The 16,706-nt window shown below is 46.5% G+C and overlaps 1 protein-coding gene across 4 annotated transcripts in view; it reads left to right on the top strand.

Moving 5' to 3' along the window:
• PRMT7 (protein arginine methyltransferase 7) overlaps positions 1-16,706 on the top strand; it is a 49,358-nt gene that overhangs the window by 15,466 nt on the left and 17,186 nt on the right. For all 4 annotated transcript variants that reach the window (XM_059153040.1, XM_059153039.1, XM_059153038.1 and 1 more), the window contains exons 5-8: positions 5,499-5,607; positions 12,358-12,470; positions 15,631-15,872; positions 16,095-16,275. In XM_059153040.1, the coding sequence (XP_059009023.1) occupies positions 5,499-5,607; positions 12,358-12,470; positions 15,631-15,872; positions 16,095-16,275 (645 nt within the window). The remainder of the gene's footprint in view (positions 1-5,498; positions 5,608-12,357; positions 12,471-15,630; positions 15,873-16,094; positions 16,276-16,706) is intronic.

The raw sequence follows: 16,706 nt of genomic DNA, 5'->3' as shown, positions 1-16,706 counted from the left end.
ATATAGTGTTCACTCTGTGCCAAGCACAGGGCCAGGTTCTGAGGATATGGAGATGAATCAGACATAATTCCTTTCTCCAGGGGCTCATTTTCTCCTTCGAAATAGCTGATCTCTGCCTTGGCTGCGTGTCCGAATCACTAAATAACTTCAAAAAATACTCATGCCTAACTGCCTCCTTCCCTCCAGTTTTAATTTAATTCTGGATGGGGCCTGGGCATTGGGAGTTTTGACTCTGCACCAAGGTTGAGACCTGCTAGCTTAAGTGTCCCCACAGAGCCAGCTATCTGACCATGTTTGTCAAGAATTGGGTGTTTAGGGACATCTGGATGGCTTAGTCAGTTAAGTGTGTGCCTTTGGCTTGCTTGGGTCATGAACTCCGGGTCCTGGAATCAAACCCTGCATTGGGCTCCCTGGCCAGCAGGGAGTCTGCTTCTCCTGCCCTCTCTGCTGTTAGGCCCCCTGCTTGTGTTGTGTGCTTGCTCACTTGCTCGCTCTCAAATAAATAAAATTAAAAAAAAAAAAAAAAAAAAGAATTGGGTGTTTAATATATAGTTAAACACGTATTGTTTTTCTGATAATGTCAGTAATGCGTTCCGATATAAGAAATATTGTAAATGTAGAGTAAAAATAGCATGTTAGCTTACAGTTAACCATTGTTAAAATTTTGGTGTATTTTCTTCCCAGCTTTTGGTAAGGGGTGACATGTATTTAAACACTTCCTCCGGGGCACCTGGGTGGCTCAGTGAGTTAAGCCTCTGCCTTGGGCTCAGGTCATGATCTCAGGGTCCTGGGATGGAGCCCCACATTGGGGATCTCTGCTCAGCAGGGAGCCTAGTTCCTCCTCTCTCTCTGCCTGTCTCTCTGCCTACTTGTAATCTCTCTCTCTGTCAAATAAATAAATAAAATCTTTAAAAATAAATAAATAAATAAACACTTCTTCCTATGAAATTTCTGTGATAATGGAATGAATTGCAAATAACAAAGTCCTAAAATAACAGTGACTTAAACAAGAGAGAACAGGCACCAGGGTGGCTCAGTTGGTTAATTGTCTGCCTTTGGCTGAGGTCATGATCCCTGGGTCCTGGGATCAAGTCCCACACCTGACTCCTTGCTCAATGGAGAGCCTGCTTCTCCCTCTCCTACTTCCCCTGCTTCTACTCTCTCTCTGTCAAATAGAATCTTTTTTTTTTTTTTAAGATTTTATTTATTTATTTGACAGAATAAAAGAGCACAGCAGCGGAAGCAGTAGAAGGAGAGGGAGAAGCAGGCTTCCCAAGCAGACAGGGAGCCCCATGCGGGGCCCAGTCCCAGGACCGTGGAAGCATGACCTGAGCCGAAGGCAGACGCTTAATAACCATCTGAGCCATCCAGGCATCCCTAAATAAATAAAATCTTAAAAAGAAAATGAAAATCAAGAAAAACGAGAAGTGTTTCATATTCTCGTATAAAGTCTGAATACCTGGGGTATTCTACTGAGACTCTTTCTAGCTCCCCATCCACGATCCCTTCAGTATGGCTCTCATGCTTAAGGTCTAGAAAGGTGGCATCTTAGGGAATACCATGTTGTGTCATTTAGAGTTATGGCAAACAGTGTCATGGTAGAAATCGAGAAAGGTAGATTGCAGCCAGACTATGGAGGACCTGAGTGCTATAGTAAAGACTTTAAACTCCTATATCCTGAGTTAGTTTTTGTTTTTTTTTTTTAAAGATTTTATTTATTTATTTGTCAGAGAGAGAGCGAGCGAGAGCGAGCACAGGCAGACAGAGTGGAAGGCAGAGTCAGAGGGAGAAGCAGGCTCCCTGCGGAGCAAGGAGCCTGATGTGGGACTCGATCCCAGGACGCTGGGATCATGACCCGAGCTGAAGGCAGCGGCTTAACCAACTGAGCCACCCAGGCGTCCCCTGAGTTAGTTCTTAACCTGAAGTAAGAATCGTGGGTTTCAGGTTTAATGGAAGTCCTGAGAGTGGTGTGTGTGTATGACTCTGTGCGCTTGTTTGAGGACTTTGTAAAAACAGTAAGAGTCACTTCCTGGCCTATTTGAATATCATGAAAATTTTTGAATTCAATAAAAAGAAATCTGTGTTTTAGGATGGTTGCCTTAGTTACCCTTAACTAGATTTTATTATCCTTTACACATGAAGAAACTAAGACCCAGAGAGGTTAAAGACTTAATGTCACAGTTAATAAATAGGAGAGCTAGACCTGGAGACTTGATTTTTTGGTTCCTATTTATGGTGCTCACTCCATAGTGGTAGCTATAATGGGAGAGTGTGTGAGATTTCTAGCGTCGGTATCTGGGGGGCAGTGATGCCACTGATTGGTAAGAAGAGTTCAGAGGAAGGTAACTTGCTTTGTGGGAAAAATAATGCATTTCATGTTGGATATACTAAGTAGGAGAGAGGCAAGTCCCAGGTCAGGAGCCAGTATATGTGTCAATTGCTAATTAAAGATAGAGAGTGAGAACATGTTTTTTTGACAGAATTGGGAGGATTGTGCTTTTGGGTTTTTCATATATTCCTATCTCAGTTACCCGGATTTCTTAATTTCTCTCATGCTTCTCTGATTTGTGACTCTCAGATCTCTTCTGTTTGGCTCTTGACATCTTATGGTGGCCTCCCAGCTCTTACTCTAGTGACCACTTTTGAACCTGTGGTCATTCTCTCGGGACTACCCTGTGGTTTTCAGCTCAACATGAGCTGCACGCCAGCAGGAAAGACAGGTCCAAAACAGTGACTGAGAACCTGCTGGTCCCTAGAGCTGGACATTTGACCCCATTTTATTTTTCTTTAAAGATTTTATTTATTTATTTGAAGAGACACAGCGAGAGAGGTAAAACAGGCAGGGGGAGTGGGAGAGGGAGAAGCAGGCTTCCTGCTGAGCAGGCAGCCTGATGCAGGGCTTGATCCTAGGACCCTGGGATCATGACTTGAGGTTAAGGCAGATGCTTAACGACTGAGCCACCGAGGCTTCCCTGTCTGACCCTTTAGAGAGGGGCTGGTACAAGTGGATTTGCAACTTGTTTGCTAAAGATATGACAGGTGAAGCTGGCGGTGTAGGGTTGTTCAGGAGAGGGAGAATAGAAGGAAAAGAGCAAACCTGCCTGTGAGGGAAGAAGTGTGACCAGTAAAGTCAATTTCCAATAGACACAAAGAGACCCTAGAGGGCAGAGGTGGAAGCCAAGAGGGGGCAGAGTGCATGAGAATCGTGGGAAAGAAGGAGTGGTCAGCAGGTGCAGATGTTAAAAAGCACCATTGCCCCGAAGAATTTTCTGAGAGGCCGAATATCTTCCATCGCTGTGCTGACCAGTGTAGTGGTCCCTAGCCACATAGGGCTGCTCAGTACTTGCAGTGTGACTTGTATGACTAGGGAGCTGAATTTTTAAATTTCATGCAGTTTTAATCAACTTCTATTTAAATGCTTGTGGTCCCTGTATGAGACAGCACGGGTATAGAAGTTAAGCAGGATGATGACTGAGAGAGGCTGTTGAGTTGTTAGCTAAGAAGTGACCTCCTTTAGGTGGTATTTTCAGGGGAGTAGAGTTGAGAAGTGGATGGAATACGAGAAATCATAGGCAATGACTATAAATTTCTCTTTTAATACATTTGAAAAGTGAGGCATATTTTGGGAAGGTGTATTAGTTGCAGTGATTTCTGTGGCAAAGTCTTCAAAAATGAAGCCTGGTCCTGCTTTCCTCACTTTTTTTTTTTTTTTTTTTTTTTTTTAAAGAATAAGAAGAGCTTTCCCTGAAATCTCTAGCAAACCTCTCCTTGGGTATCATTGGCCAGAATAAAGTTAAATCCAATTTAACTTACCTCATTGACCTGGCCTGAGAGATTTGCTTACCCATAGACCGGACATGTGCACTGCTTGGAAGAAGGTTGGTTCCCCAAACTATATGAAGGGCCAAATGATGTTGGGAAGACTTCAGGGGCCATTTCAGAAAGAATTGTTCTGCGTGAGATCTTGAGCTCTTGATGGCTCAGGAGGATACTATGAATGTCAGAGCCGGAAGGGTCAGCGGAGGAGATGAATGATAACATCAAGAAGCAGGAGGGGTGAGGGGTGAACTTGTGGTACTTTGGGGTAGAGGCAAAGTGATGAGTGAGAACTGAGGGCACGAGGCCCTCAGATTACATCTAAAAACATCAAGCCAGATCCTAGAAATAATTTGGAACAGATTGTGAAGATTTCTTTTCCTGGCTAAGCACATATGTATTCTTTATGGAAGGATATAGCATTTCCTGCTTGATTATAATAAAAGAATTATGTGTTCATGGTAGAAAATATAGAAAAGTACTTAGAAAAAATGGAAATCTTGTCGTTGTGACCAGTTACTTTATCATTTTCTATTTCTACCTCTGGTGGGTGTGGCCACGTACACATCTGTATGATTTTTTTTTTTTTTAATTTTATTTGTTTATTTACAGACAGAGGTCACAAGTAGGCAGAGAGGCAGGCAGAGAGAGAGGGGGGAAGCAGGCTCCCCGGTGAGCAGAGAGCCCGATATGGGGCTCAATCCCAGGGCCCTGAGATCATGACCTAAGCCGAAGGCAGAGGCGTTAACCCACTGAGCCACCCAGGTGCCCCACACATCTGTGTTTTATGCACTATTGTGGTTGGATCTTTGCAGTCAAAACTGGGCAGGCTAGAAAGTAAGAGTTGGAGGGGCTTGTGTTTAGGGACATGTGAAAGGTTAAGGAAGACTCCTGGAAAAGAGGAGATACGTGCTGCTCTGGAAAGTTGGGTTTGCTTTGGCAGGTGGGGTAGGGCCGAGAAGGCTCAGGCTTGCCTAGTACATAGTACACAATGAGATCAGTGTGGCTAGAGTATCAGACATGGGTAGGGTAGAGTGGGAGGAGAGTAAGGATCAGGGAAGTAAGGTGGTTCATATTACAGAGGGCCTCGAATACTGTAAAATATAGGCTGTGTTCTGCCCCACTGGAGCTTTGGTACAGTTTTGAACTGGTGCCTGTTCACACTTAATGACTAAGACGGTAACAGTCTCACTTTCCTCTGGAGAGGACAGCACATGTCCTGCCTCTGGCTCCAGGTCCTGGTTTTGTGAGGTCAAGTCTCCCTTTCTGCCTTTCCCCCTAGCTCGGCACTGACATCTGCCGTCTCTGCTAGGTAGTGCAACCTCCTTAGGAGGCCCTGCCTCTGCCATGTGCCTGGTTGGTAAGGTTTAACTCGTGCAAGTTAAACCCAGCCGAATGTCTTCCCTTTGTATTCATTTTCATGACACACATTTGGGGAATAAAGTATTTAAGTTCCAAAGATGAGGTCTCTTTTATTTAGATTAAATCAGGGCAAAGGAATATTTTGCCTGTGTCATATGGTAACAGAGGTACATATTATATATTCAAGAGGAAATACTGTGAGGGAGACCTCTTCAAATCTTAGAACCTGCATCATGGCATAGCTTACTGATCTTGGATGTTCGAATGTTACTGCTCAATTTATTGCTCATTTCTCCTTGGGTTTTGGTTCTCATTTCTAGGTTTTCAAGCCTATGGCTGATGCTGCTGTGAAGATTGTAGAGAAAAATGGCTTTAGTGATAAAATTAAGATTATCAACAAGCATTCCACTGAGGTGACCATAGGGCCAGGTAAGATTAATACATATTGTTTTGAAAGTTTTACTCGAAGGAGAGAAAAGGTTTATTCTGGTTACCTGGAATAAGTGTATTCAGGTAATCACAGGAGAAATGGGGTCTCCCCATGTGGTCTGAAGGTAAGTACTTTGCTTTTCTGCTAGTTAAATCAGCAGTGAGTAAACCAGAACTCATCACATGCCAACTGTGGTGATATAAATGAAACTTCCTTTTGCTTTAAGCAAGTTGGAATTCTTATGTGACTCAGCCCTCTGTATTTTGAGTTTCCTCGTACAGAAGTGAAACTAAGTAGATGGCAGAGAGGTTTGCTTTGTGCCGATGGCAGAGAGGTTTGCTTTCTGCTTCAGTGTATGAGGTGTGCGATTTGCCTGCGTAGCACAGTCTCCCCAGGCTCTCAGAGTCATTTTGATAGGCTAGGCATTTGAATCAGACTTCTCAAATTTTATGTGCTGCTGATTCCTGGGGAGCATGGTGGAAAGCTTTGAAAAAGAAGCTTCTTGGGTGAGGGTCTGGATATCCCTGCAGTTTTTTAAAACACAGTAATTGAGAAGGAAGCCTCTGTATAAGGTCAACATATCTGTTCCATTTAATTAAAAAAAGGTTTTAACGGAGAACCTGAAACATGCACAAAAGAATGGATTAGTAGCCCATTTATTTTATTTTTTTATTTATTTTATTTTTTAAAGATTTTATTCATTTATTTGACAGATGACAGGTAGGCAGAGAGGCAGGCAGAGAGAGAGGGAAGCAGGCTCCCCACTGAGCAGAGAGCCCGATGCGGGGCTTGATCCCAGGACCCTGAGATCATGATCTGAGCTGAAGGCAGAGGCCCAACCCACTGAGCCACCCAGGCACCCCAGGCCCTTTATTTTTGAAACATACATGTTATCCTGTTTTTTTAATCCTTGTTATTGAGGCAAATTTTCATAAAGTGAGTGCATCCGTCTTGTATATAGTGTGATGAATTTGGACACATGTAAACACATTTGTAATCTCTTTTGCAATCAGGACAGTAGAATGTCAGGACTGTTATCATGCACATAGAGAGTCCTTTTGATGCTTTGCAGCCAGTCGCCTCCATATTACTGACCCTAGGTGCCCACTGATGTGCTTTCTTCAATACGGGTTAGAGCTCCCTTTTCTAGAATTTTGAGTAAGTGAAATTATCCATGTGTACTCTTTTGTTCCTGCTTTCTTTTCTGTAGCATGATGCCTTTGGGTTTCATTCACATTCTGTGGATCAGGAGTTCATTCTTTTTGTTGCTGAGTAGCACTTGTGTGGACGCCTTCGTTCACCTGATATACATGGGTAGTTTCCTGGTTAGGTCTTTAGATTTAATGATCTTCTCTTTTGTGGTGTCTACTCTGCAAGGTATGTATGTCTAGTGAACTTTTTCTTTCTTTTTTTTTTTTTTTAAAGATTTTATTTATTTATTTGACAGAGAGAGATCACAAGTAGGCAGAGAGGCAGGCAGAGAGAGAGGAAGGGAAACTGGTTCTCTGCTGAGCAGAGAGCCCGATGCGGGGCTCGATCCCAGGACTCTGAGATCATGACCTGAGCTGAAGGCAGCGGCTTAACCCACTGAGCCACCCAGGCGCCCCATGAACTTTTTATTTCTGATACTGTATTTCTCATCTCTGAATGTTTCCTTTGATTCTTTTTTATAATTCCCATTGTTCTTACATGTTTTTGTGGGGGTTTTTTTAGATTTTATTTATTAATTTGAGAGAGAGTGAGAGAGCACAAGCAGCAGGGGAGCAGCAGCAGAGGGAGAGGGGGAAGCAGTCTCCTCGCTGAGCAGGGAGTCCAGTGTGGGGCTTTATCCCAGAACCCCAGGATCATGACCTGAGCTGACGGCAGACACAACCCACTAAACCACCCAGCCATCCCTGTGTGTTATTTTAAATAGTTACTGTTATCTGTATTAGCTGCTTCAGTATTTTTTATCTTCTGCTTCCACTCTTCTGTGTTTTCTGGGTTTGTTCTTAGGACTAATTCTTATCCTGGTTCTGGATTACACTTTTCTTCTTCACATGTCTAGTGATTTGTATTCAGATGCTGTGTATGTTGGCAGTTTTGCATTGATGAGTATCAGAGTTTATTGTCTTCCTTTAAAAGCTTTGTCTGGGGACGCCTGGGTAGCTCAGTTGGTTAAGCAGCTGCCTTCGGCTCAGGTCATGATCCCAGCGTCCTGGGATTGAGTCCCACATCCGGCTCCTTGCTCGGCAGGGAGCCTGCTTCTCCCTCTGCCTCTGCCTGCCATTCTGCCTGCCATTCTGCCTGCCATTCTGTCTGCCTGTGCTTGCTCTCTCCCCCTCTCTCTCTGATAAATAAATAAAATCTTTTAAAATAAATAAATAAATAAATAAATAATAAAAGCTTTGTCTGCCTTGCAGTTGGGGTACTGACAGATCAGTTTGATCATTTCAGGGCTTGTAGTTTTTTTGTTTGTTTTAATTTGTTTTACGAGTGAGAGGGAGATGGGGCAGAGGAAGAGAAAGAAAATCACAAGCAGGCTTCATACCCAGCATGGATCCTGACATGGGGCTTGATCTCATGACCCTATCATCATGACCTGAGCCAAAATCAGGTGGGTTAACTGACTGAGCCACCCAGGTGTCCCATTCAGGGCTTGTTTCTAAGCTTTGTTGAAGTGGGGTTAGAATGGCTTTAAGTTGAGGTACCCCGAGTCAGGCTCTGTGCTGGGTGTGGAGCCTACTACAGATTCTCTCGCTCTCCCTCTTTCCCACTACACCTCTGTCCCCACTCTCCAAAAAAAAAAAAAAAAAGACTAGCTTTAAGTCAGGGTTTCTTTTCTTTTTTAAAAATATTTTATTCTTAAAGATTTTTATTTTATTCTTTACAGCCAACATGGGGCTAGAACTGACAACCCCAGGATCAAGAGTCGTAGGCTCTGGGTGCCTGAGTGGCTCAGTGGGTTAAGCCTCTGCCTTCAGTTCAGGTCATGATCCCAGGGTCCTGGGATCAAGCCCTACCTACATCAGACTCTCTGCACAGCAGCAAGCCGGCTTCCTCTCTCTGCCTGCTTGTGATCTCTGTCTGTCAAATGAATAAAATCTTAAAAAAAAAAAAAAAAGGAGTCGCAGGCTCCACACACTGAGCCATGTGCCCCTCTCAGGGTTTCTTAGTGGTGACATTCTTGACATTTTGGGCCTGATCATTCCTTGCTGGGAGGAACTGTCTGCATACTGCAGGATGTTTATCCCTGGCTTCTTACCAGTAGAAGCCAGTACTACCTAGTGCCCTTCACCACACCCTCCTCCCCCCAACCCAGGCCCCGGTCATTTGAGCCAACCAAAAAGGTCTCCAGACATTGCCAAATGGCCTGGGGGTGGGGGCAAAATCACCCTCCATTGAAAACCACTGTTCCAAGACGATGTTGGTCTCACTAGTACCAACATGGCTTTCATAGAGTCTCTCTGGGTTGCTGGCTGATAGGAACTAGAATGGCTCCCAGCCCTCTGTGAGCTCTGGAAATTGTTCAGTTTCTACCTAGATGGTATGGTCATCGTTTGCCTGGCTTTCTACATCTTGTCTTCTGTGTGTGTGAGTATATTCAGCAAGAGGCTTCAGGGGAGCCCTGGTCAGATTCCCGAAGCCCTTTTTCTTTCTTTTTTTTTTTTTTTTAAAGATTTTTTTTTATTTATTTATTTGACAGAGAGAAATTACAAGTACACTGAGAGGCAGGCAGAGAGAGAGAGAAGGAAGCAGGCTCCCTGCTGAGCAGAGAGCCCGATGCGGGACTCGATCCCAGGACCCTGAGATCATGACCTGAGCCGAAGGCAGCGGCTTAACCCACTGAGCCACCCAGGCGCCCGTTCTTTTTTTTTTTTTTTTTTTCTTTTTTTAGATTTTACTCCTTTATTTGACAGAAACAGCAAGAGAGGGAACATAAGCGAGGGAGTGGAGGAGGGAGAAGCAGTCTCCTTGTAGAGCAGAGAGCCGGATGCGGGGCTCGATCCCAGGGCCCTGGGATCATGACCTGAGCCAAAGGCAGACATTCAATGCCCAGGCGCCCCCTGAAGCCCCTTTTCTATGTAACATCCTCTCTGGTTCCCTCCCCTGTGAGTCCCAGCCACCTGCGCCCTTAACTCCACTTGCTGTCTCCTTACCTCAGCAAGACTGCCACATTCTGCCAGACTTCCTGCTTCCCATAGCAGTCCGGAGAGCACCTACTGGCAGAAAGCCAGAGCAGTGGTAGGGGTCACTTTGTGTCTCTTCTTGCAGAACAAACTGTTTCCTCTTTTTTTTTTTTTCCTTTTATGGTTTTTATTTTTTTGTTTGACAGAGATCACAAGTAGGCAGGGGAGTGGAAGGGTGGGCGGGGAGCAGACTCCCTGCCGAGGGGGTCCATCCCAGGACCCTGAGATCATGACCTGAGCCAAAGGCAGAGGCTTAAGCATTTGTGCCATCTGGTCATGTGGCAGAGACTTAGAAGGCGGTGGGGTACCCACTCTTCTCGGGCTCCCCATCCTCCTGGAGCTCCCTGCCCTCCTCAGCCCCCCCCCCACCCGTAGGTCCTACATTAGCACTCAGCATGCTAGCTACCAGGCTCTCAAGAGTGTTTGTGAAGATTCGGTGGACTGTAAAGCTTTGTTTATTTGAAGCAAATTGGACAATACATCATTTTGAGTTACTTAATTGGCTTAAAAATTATTCAGGAGGTAGAATTGGCAGGGCTTGGTGACAGAGAGGGAGGAATCACGGAGTCAGCTAAGGTTTGCTGCCTGTTCTGGGTGCTGGGCGTAGTTCTATAGGCATTGCTTGGGGTAAAATGACCAGCAGAGCAGACAGGGCTGCCGCTCTCCTGGAGCTGGTGAATGATGGCCAGGTTTCAGGACCGTGTGACTGGTGGTGCTGGCCACTGAGGCAGAGGCATGAGAGGGAGAAGCAGACATGTAGGTGTGGGGTGCAGTTTGGGACAGTGTATTTATGTTTGAGTTCGGCGTGATAGCAGAGAGGGTAGGCAGAGACAAGTGTCTCTTGTCAGCTTTCATGACTGGGAGCACAGGGCTGCTTTGTAGAAAGTGGGCAGCTGAAGGGCCAATTCAGCCAGAGCAGCCCCACCCCCGTTGAACTGCCATTTTGTTGTAAAACTTAAATTGACCTTGCCCCCCACCTTCCCACCAGGGGAACTTATTTAAAAGCAAGTCCAGGAAACCAGTCCCAGGTAACAAAGTCCAAATACAAGGGTGGGTCAGGCCAGGTGGAGGTATTCAATCTAGTGGAGGTGCATACTGTCTCCTAGCTACCCAGGAGTGTGGGCCTCTGCCCTTTGGGAGCCTTTTGGCGCCAATCCTAACCAAGGTGTGATAGGCTAAATCAAATGTCTACTAGGGTAAATTGTAATTCAGTTGGTCGCCTAGCGTCACTGTGGAGTTTCCTGTGTGTGTTACAGTCTCATTGGCCACCTGTGTGTGGCCAGGCCCAACCACATGGCCTTTGCTCTATAAAAGTTAGTCTGGAAAGCAGGGAGGGGTCATCCTCTCTGTAGGGGCGGCCCTAACTGGTCAGTTTGTCAGTGTGATTCCTGATGCTTGGCAGGAAATAAAGCTTTGCTTGACCTTCGACTTGTATCAGTCTTGCTCCTTTAATCACGGACCCATTATTGGGGTATCCAATTTTGAGGGGACCCAACAGTCAGCTCTTACCTTTGCTGTCCTAACCACCACCACTTGGAGCAGGTCTCATTACCCTTGTACAGATGAGGTGACTGACAGCACTGAGGGTTCCGGGCCAGAAGGTGGGATCCAGGCTCGGGTCTCCATGACTAAAGGTTCAGGCTCTCTGTACCGCACCCTCCTTTGAGCCTCCTTAATGCTTCTCTTTCCTTAAATTGTCCTTGAAACTCATCTTCTCCGTAGGAAAGATGAGTGGGCTTTGTCAGATTGGAATTCGTGCAGCCTTAGGAGTGTTCACAGCTAATTCTCTGTGATGAATAGCCCCTTTCAAAGTTAATTTTGTCTCTTGGCTCATTAAAAATTAAAATTGTAGAAGTAACATTACATTACATTACAGAGGTTCAGGAAATAGAGTCAGCCAAAAGATCTCCCCTACTCCTACTATCCTAAACAACTATTACTTGGGGGCTCGTTGTTTGGTAGCAAGAAACTTAATTTAGGGGGCTTTGGTGTAAGGAACTGGGGAATCCTGGATCTTGAAGTATCACTGGAATTATGCAGCCTTTCTAGCTTTGGTTTCCTCTCCCTCCATGAAGCCTAGAAATACTTGAAGGGCCAATGTTCAGTTTTGCTTTTCAAATCATTTTTGCTAATATATTAATAGTTTAATTGTTAATTTGTATCTCCAGTTGCTAATAATAATGAAACATTTTCCATGTACTTGATTGATTAGTTTTTCTGTGATGAATTGTCTATTTGTATTTTTGCCTGGTTTTCTTTTTGGGTGTTTATAGTTTTCTTACTAGTTCTGTGAGTCCCATGCAATATTAAACATACAGAAAAATTAAAAGAGTGATATAGCAAACACTGCATTCTTGTAACCAAGATTTACCAGTTGGTAGTATTTCGATGTGTGTATGTCTATCAAAATGGGTTTTTTGGTGAGCCATTAGAAAGTTTCATGACACTTCTAGATAAATTGAATGTATGGATGTGCTTTCAGAGTAATGATCTGTTCACCTTTTATCTTTCATGTATTTGCTGTCAGTATTTTTTCTCATTGATCATTTGCTTCTGGCTCTGATTCCTTGTGTTTCTCAGATGGTGACATGCCATGCCGTGCCAATATCCTGATCACAGAGCTATTTGACACAGAATTGATCGGAGAAGGAGCGCTGCCCTCCTATGAGCATGCGCACAGACATCTTGTGCAGGTAGGGACCTGGGGCCTCCCTCTGCTACATTGCTGTGCTCTCTGCTGGCTCACACAGGTCTCCTTGGTGCCCCACGCTCTGCACAGCCTGAGCCCTCTGTACTTCACTATATCCCCTAGGATACCCTAGATTCCTGGGAGACTCCGCTTCTCCTTAATTAGGACTTGTGGGTCTCTTACCAAGTCTTCGTAGGCTAGAGCTGAAAGGCAAGAAACTGTCTTCAGCTTCATTCATCCAAGGTTCTTTAACTGTCACCTGTGTATAAGGCATTCTAGTATCCTGGGAGAAAAACAAAACATTCTTCCTGTTTCTAAGACCCACACTGGTCGGGGATGGTATAGACTGGTTGGGCCAGGTGGAAAGGCCAACAGAAGCACCAGTAACATTTGTTTTAAGACTGGCAGATGAGGGCCAGGATGAGGAGATACGGGTATATAGAGAGAAGGTGAAACATGGAAAGGCCCTGAGGAGAGGGAGAGGTATCCCAGGTAGCAGACCTGTTCTCTGCATCAGTGGGAAGACCCCTCAGGCAGGCTTGTGAGCTGATGGTGGAAAGTCAAAGAGAGGGCAGAAGGCCTTGAATGCCAAGCCCTCTCTCCATTCTAGGCAAAAGAATTTAGGTAGTGATAATCTTTGGCAGTTTTTTGGAGAAGGGAGAGGCATGCTGACAGTGTTATCGGAGACATTGGTCTTCCTTTTTTATGGACATAAATGTCTCCAGAGGCAAAGGCCAGCTGGGAAGGTGTGAGTGTTTGCCACTTTTGCTGCCACCTGTATTGGGGGCACCATCTGGGCGAGCCTGCAGCTGCCTCCATCTAGGGCCCTGTGTGGGGGTTCTTGGTGTGGCCAGAGTGAAGAATGTGGCTCCTTCCAGGTCACTTGGGGCCACAGGCCACATTATTTACCCAGTCAGTGTGTGATGGTGATCACACTGTGAGATGTCTCCTTTTCTCCAAGATGGAAGATGTTTTTCTCGTAACATTGGTAGTAATTATTTCTATTTCTCCACATTAAAGCTGTGAACTAGATGAATCCCTAGAACAGAGAACACAAGGATATTTAAAATTACACTAGTGTTGCCCAATTGGCCTCCCTCAAATTCATCTAATAATTAAGAAGGTGTGCAGGCAGCTGTCTGCAGTTTCCTTTCTCAGCTGGTCTGCGTAGCCAGGTGTCCATTGTCTGTTCTAATCACTGCCCTCATCTGCCCACCTTGTGTCTGAGCTGGAAAGAGTTACAGCTTTTCAAAAAGGCTTCCATTGCCTGCCCCTTTTCCTGCCCTGTTGGAGGTCATGCAGCCGGGATGCTGTATGTCTGACAGATAATCCATGCAGTGGTGAGTGACCCAGTGATGGATCTAGGAGGTAAATTTATTGGGTGCCTTCATTTTGCCAGCCAGGGATATGAAGGTGTGCTCCCCGGCAGGCAGGTTGGTGAGCAGGCTGTCACAGTACAGCCGGAGGGTGTGCTCCGGTGGCGGCCAGTGGGGTGAGATCCTGCCCGCTGTGCTGGGGGAGATGGGAAGCATCAAGGAAAATAAAGCCCCGGCAGAGTCAGTCTGCAAGAGTGATCAGGAGTTGGTAGGTCATACGGGGGCGTTCTCAGTGGAGGAGGTCAGCATGCACAAAGATGGGAAGGTGAGCTGCTGCGGTGGGAGTGGTTGGCGTTATGGGTAGTGTGGGAGGGGGGCTTAGAGCTGAGGATGGAGGGCTGGGCAGGACTAGACTGAGATGGGCCACTGTGCAGTGTGGTGCCACAGGAGGGTTGTAAGCAGGGGTTGATACCAGGTTCCGGTAGGCAGGCCCATGGAGAGCACTTGGGATGCTAGATCAGGGGTGGGAAGACTGGTTAGAAGGTGGTTGGAGTCATTGAGGCTCTGGGGCTGAGGTGGGCCTCGGCTGAAACCAGAGAAATGGGCCTGGGCAGGTAGCCTTGGGGAGGTCGGAGGTGGTCAAGGACTCGGTGATACTTAGATGTGGAGGCATTGAGGGCGATGCCAGGGTTTAGGGCTTGGGAGACTGGATTGGATGGTGGTGCTCCTTATTGAATGGGAAGACGGGACGAGGACCGGGCTCAGGCAGGAGGGAAGAGGTGGACGTGATCTGTTTGGGTTAGGCAGAGTCTGAGCTACCCGAGGGTCAGACAAATAAGAGAGAACCAAGAGGCTTTTGGCTGTGCGGTATTTGGTAAATGGAAACGGGCTGGCTGACATCCCTCACAGGAGAGTGTGTGGAGCGAGAGAGATGGGCCAGACTAGGTCTGTGGGGGGTTCTCTTTGAAGGATGGGTAGGGAAGCACAGCCTTGTGAAGCAGCCAGAGGGGGAGAACAGTGTTTTTCATCCAGAGCCATGCGCGGAGACGTTTCTGGTGTCACAACTGAGAGGAGGCTGTTGTTGGCATCTTGTGGCTAGAGGCCAGGGATGTTCGTGAACACCATATGATGCACGGAACAGCCCCCACAGCAAAGGGTCATCTGACTGAAGAGGACTCTTGTATGGAGGCAGGCAAACCCCGTGCCTGTCATTTCCCTACAGCGGCGGCTGTGAGTGTCCTCTTCATGGCTGGGCACCTGCCGCCTGGTGCATAGAGGCTATCAGGTGAAGCACAGAGGTAGGAGGGAAACCAGGAGCGACTGCAGCCAAAACCAAACGAGGGGAGTGGTTGGCGGTGCCTGGTGAGGCCAGGAGGTCAGGTCATCCGAGGGTGGATACTTACCCATTGTGCTGTGCGGTAAAAAGGTTCTGGGTCTGGGTGAGAGCTGTGCTGAAGAGAACTCAGAGCCCAGTGCCAGCATCACTGCTTAGCAGACTTGGACTCTTTGTGCAGAGTTGGTGTGGGAGTTAATGAGCATGATGACAATTAAGGATTATTTTTGAAGTATTTGAGAGTGTCATGTAGTTGGGAACTTACCTGACATAAATCATTTTAGGCATAATGTGTATTCTCTTTGAAATCTGGTTCCTTTTTTTTGCTTCCCCAAGGACATTAGGCTAAGAACAGTTCACCATCCTCATAGTGAGTGGGAAGGCGTTGGATGCTATTCAGCCGACCTGATATTAAGGAACAAGCCTCTTGATCAGTGAGAATTGCTGTGGGTTTGTTTTATAATACATCTACCGGTTTATTGTTCTCTTCTTTTGTTTTTGTAACATACACTTAGGAAAATTGTGAAGCCGTGCCTCATAGGGCGACTGTCTATGCGCAGCTGGTGGAGTCCAGGAGGATGTGGTCGTGGAATAAGCTCTTTCCTGTCCGCGTTCAGACTGGCCACGGAGAGCAGGTCATCATCCCCCCCTTGGAACTGGAGAGGTGCCCCGGTGCCCCGTCTGTCTATGACATTCAGCTGAACCAGGTGTCGCCCACTGACTTCACTGCCCTCAGTGATGTGATGCCCATGTTCAGGTACCAAGGAACCGGACCAGCCAGTGGTGCTTTGAGATAATTTGGTGGAATTGGGGGCTTTAGAAGTTTTTCATGAATGAGAAGGAAATCTAGCGGAGGTCACCTTTTGAAGGCAGGAGTCTGTTGCAAACAAGTCTCATTGCTGGCGATGTCACTGTAAAAGCTTAAAAATGGAGGATGTGAGCTTTAAATATGCTTAAGTTCCTGCATATTCTTCCACAGTGTGGACTTTAGCAAGCAAGTCAGTAGCTCAGCGGCCTGCCACAGCCGGCAATTTGAACCTCTGGCATCGGGCCGAGCTCAGGTGGTTCTCTCCTGGTGGGACATTGAAATGGACCCTGAGGGGAAGATCAAGTGCACCATGGCCCCCTTCTGGGCACACTCAGACCCAGAGGAGCTCCAGGTAAGAAGAGGTAGGAGTTGAGCACGTTTTCATGTAAATTAGGAAACTTGTCTGCTTTTGGTTTTGGGGAAGTAGTATGTTGAACCTTAGATTCACAGGAATTTAGAGACAGGAGGACTGTGTCAGGATTTTTTTTTAAGATTTTATTTATTTATATGACAGAACGAGAGAGAGCGTGAGAGTGTGTGTGCGCATGTGTGCACACAAGGGCACAAGCAGGTGAGCGGCAGGCAGAGGGAGGGGGAGAAGCAGGCTCCACGCTGAGTGTGGGGATACACACACACACACACACACACCGCCCCCCCCCCCCAGCCTGTGGCAGGCAGAAGGAGTGGGAGAGGTAGGCTCCCCGCCGAGTGTGGAGAAGGAGAGAGACAGACAGACACACACACGCACGCACACACGCACACACACCTGCCCCTACCATGGCC

This window comes from Mustela lutreola, chromosome 16, assembly GCF_030435805.1.
Source record: "Mustela lutreola isolate mMusLut2 chromosome 16, mMusLut2.pri, whole genome shotgun sequence".
Classification (NCBI taxonomy): domain Eukaryota; kingdom Metazoa; phylum Chordata; class Mammalia; order Carnivora; family Mustelidae; genus Mustela; species Mustela lutreola.
Note: the sequence above shows the minus strand (reverse complement) of the source record. Positions and strands in the feature narration are given on the sequence as shown.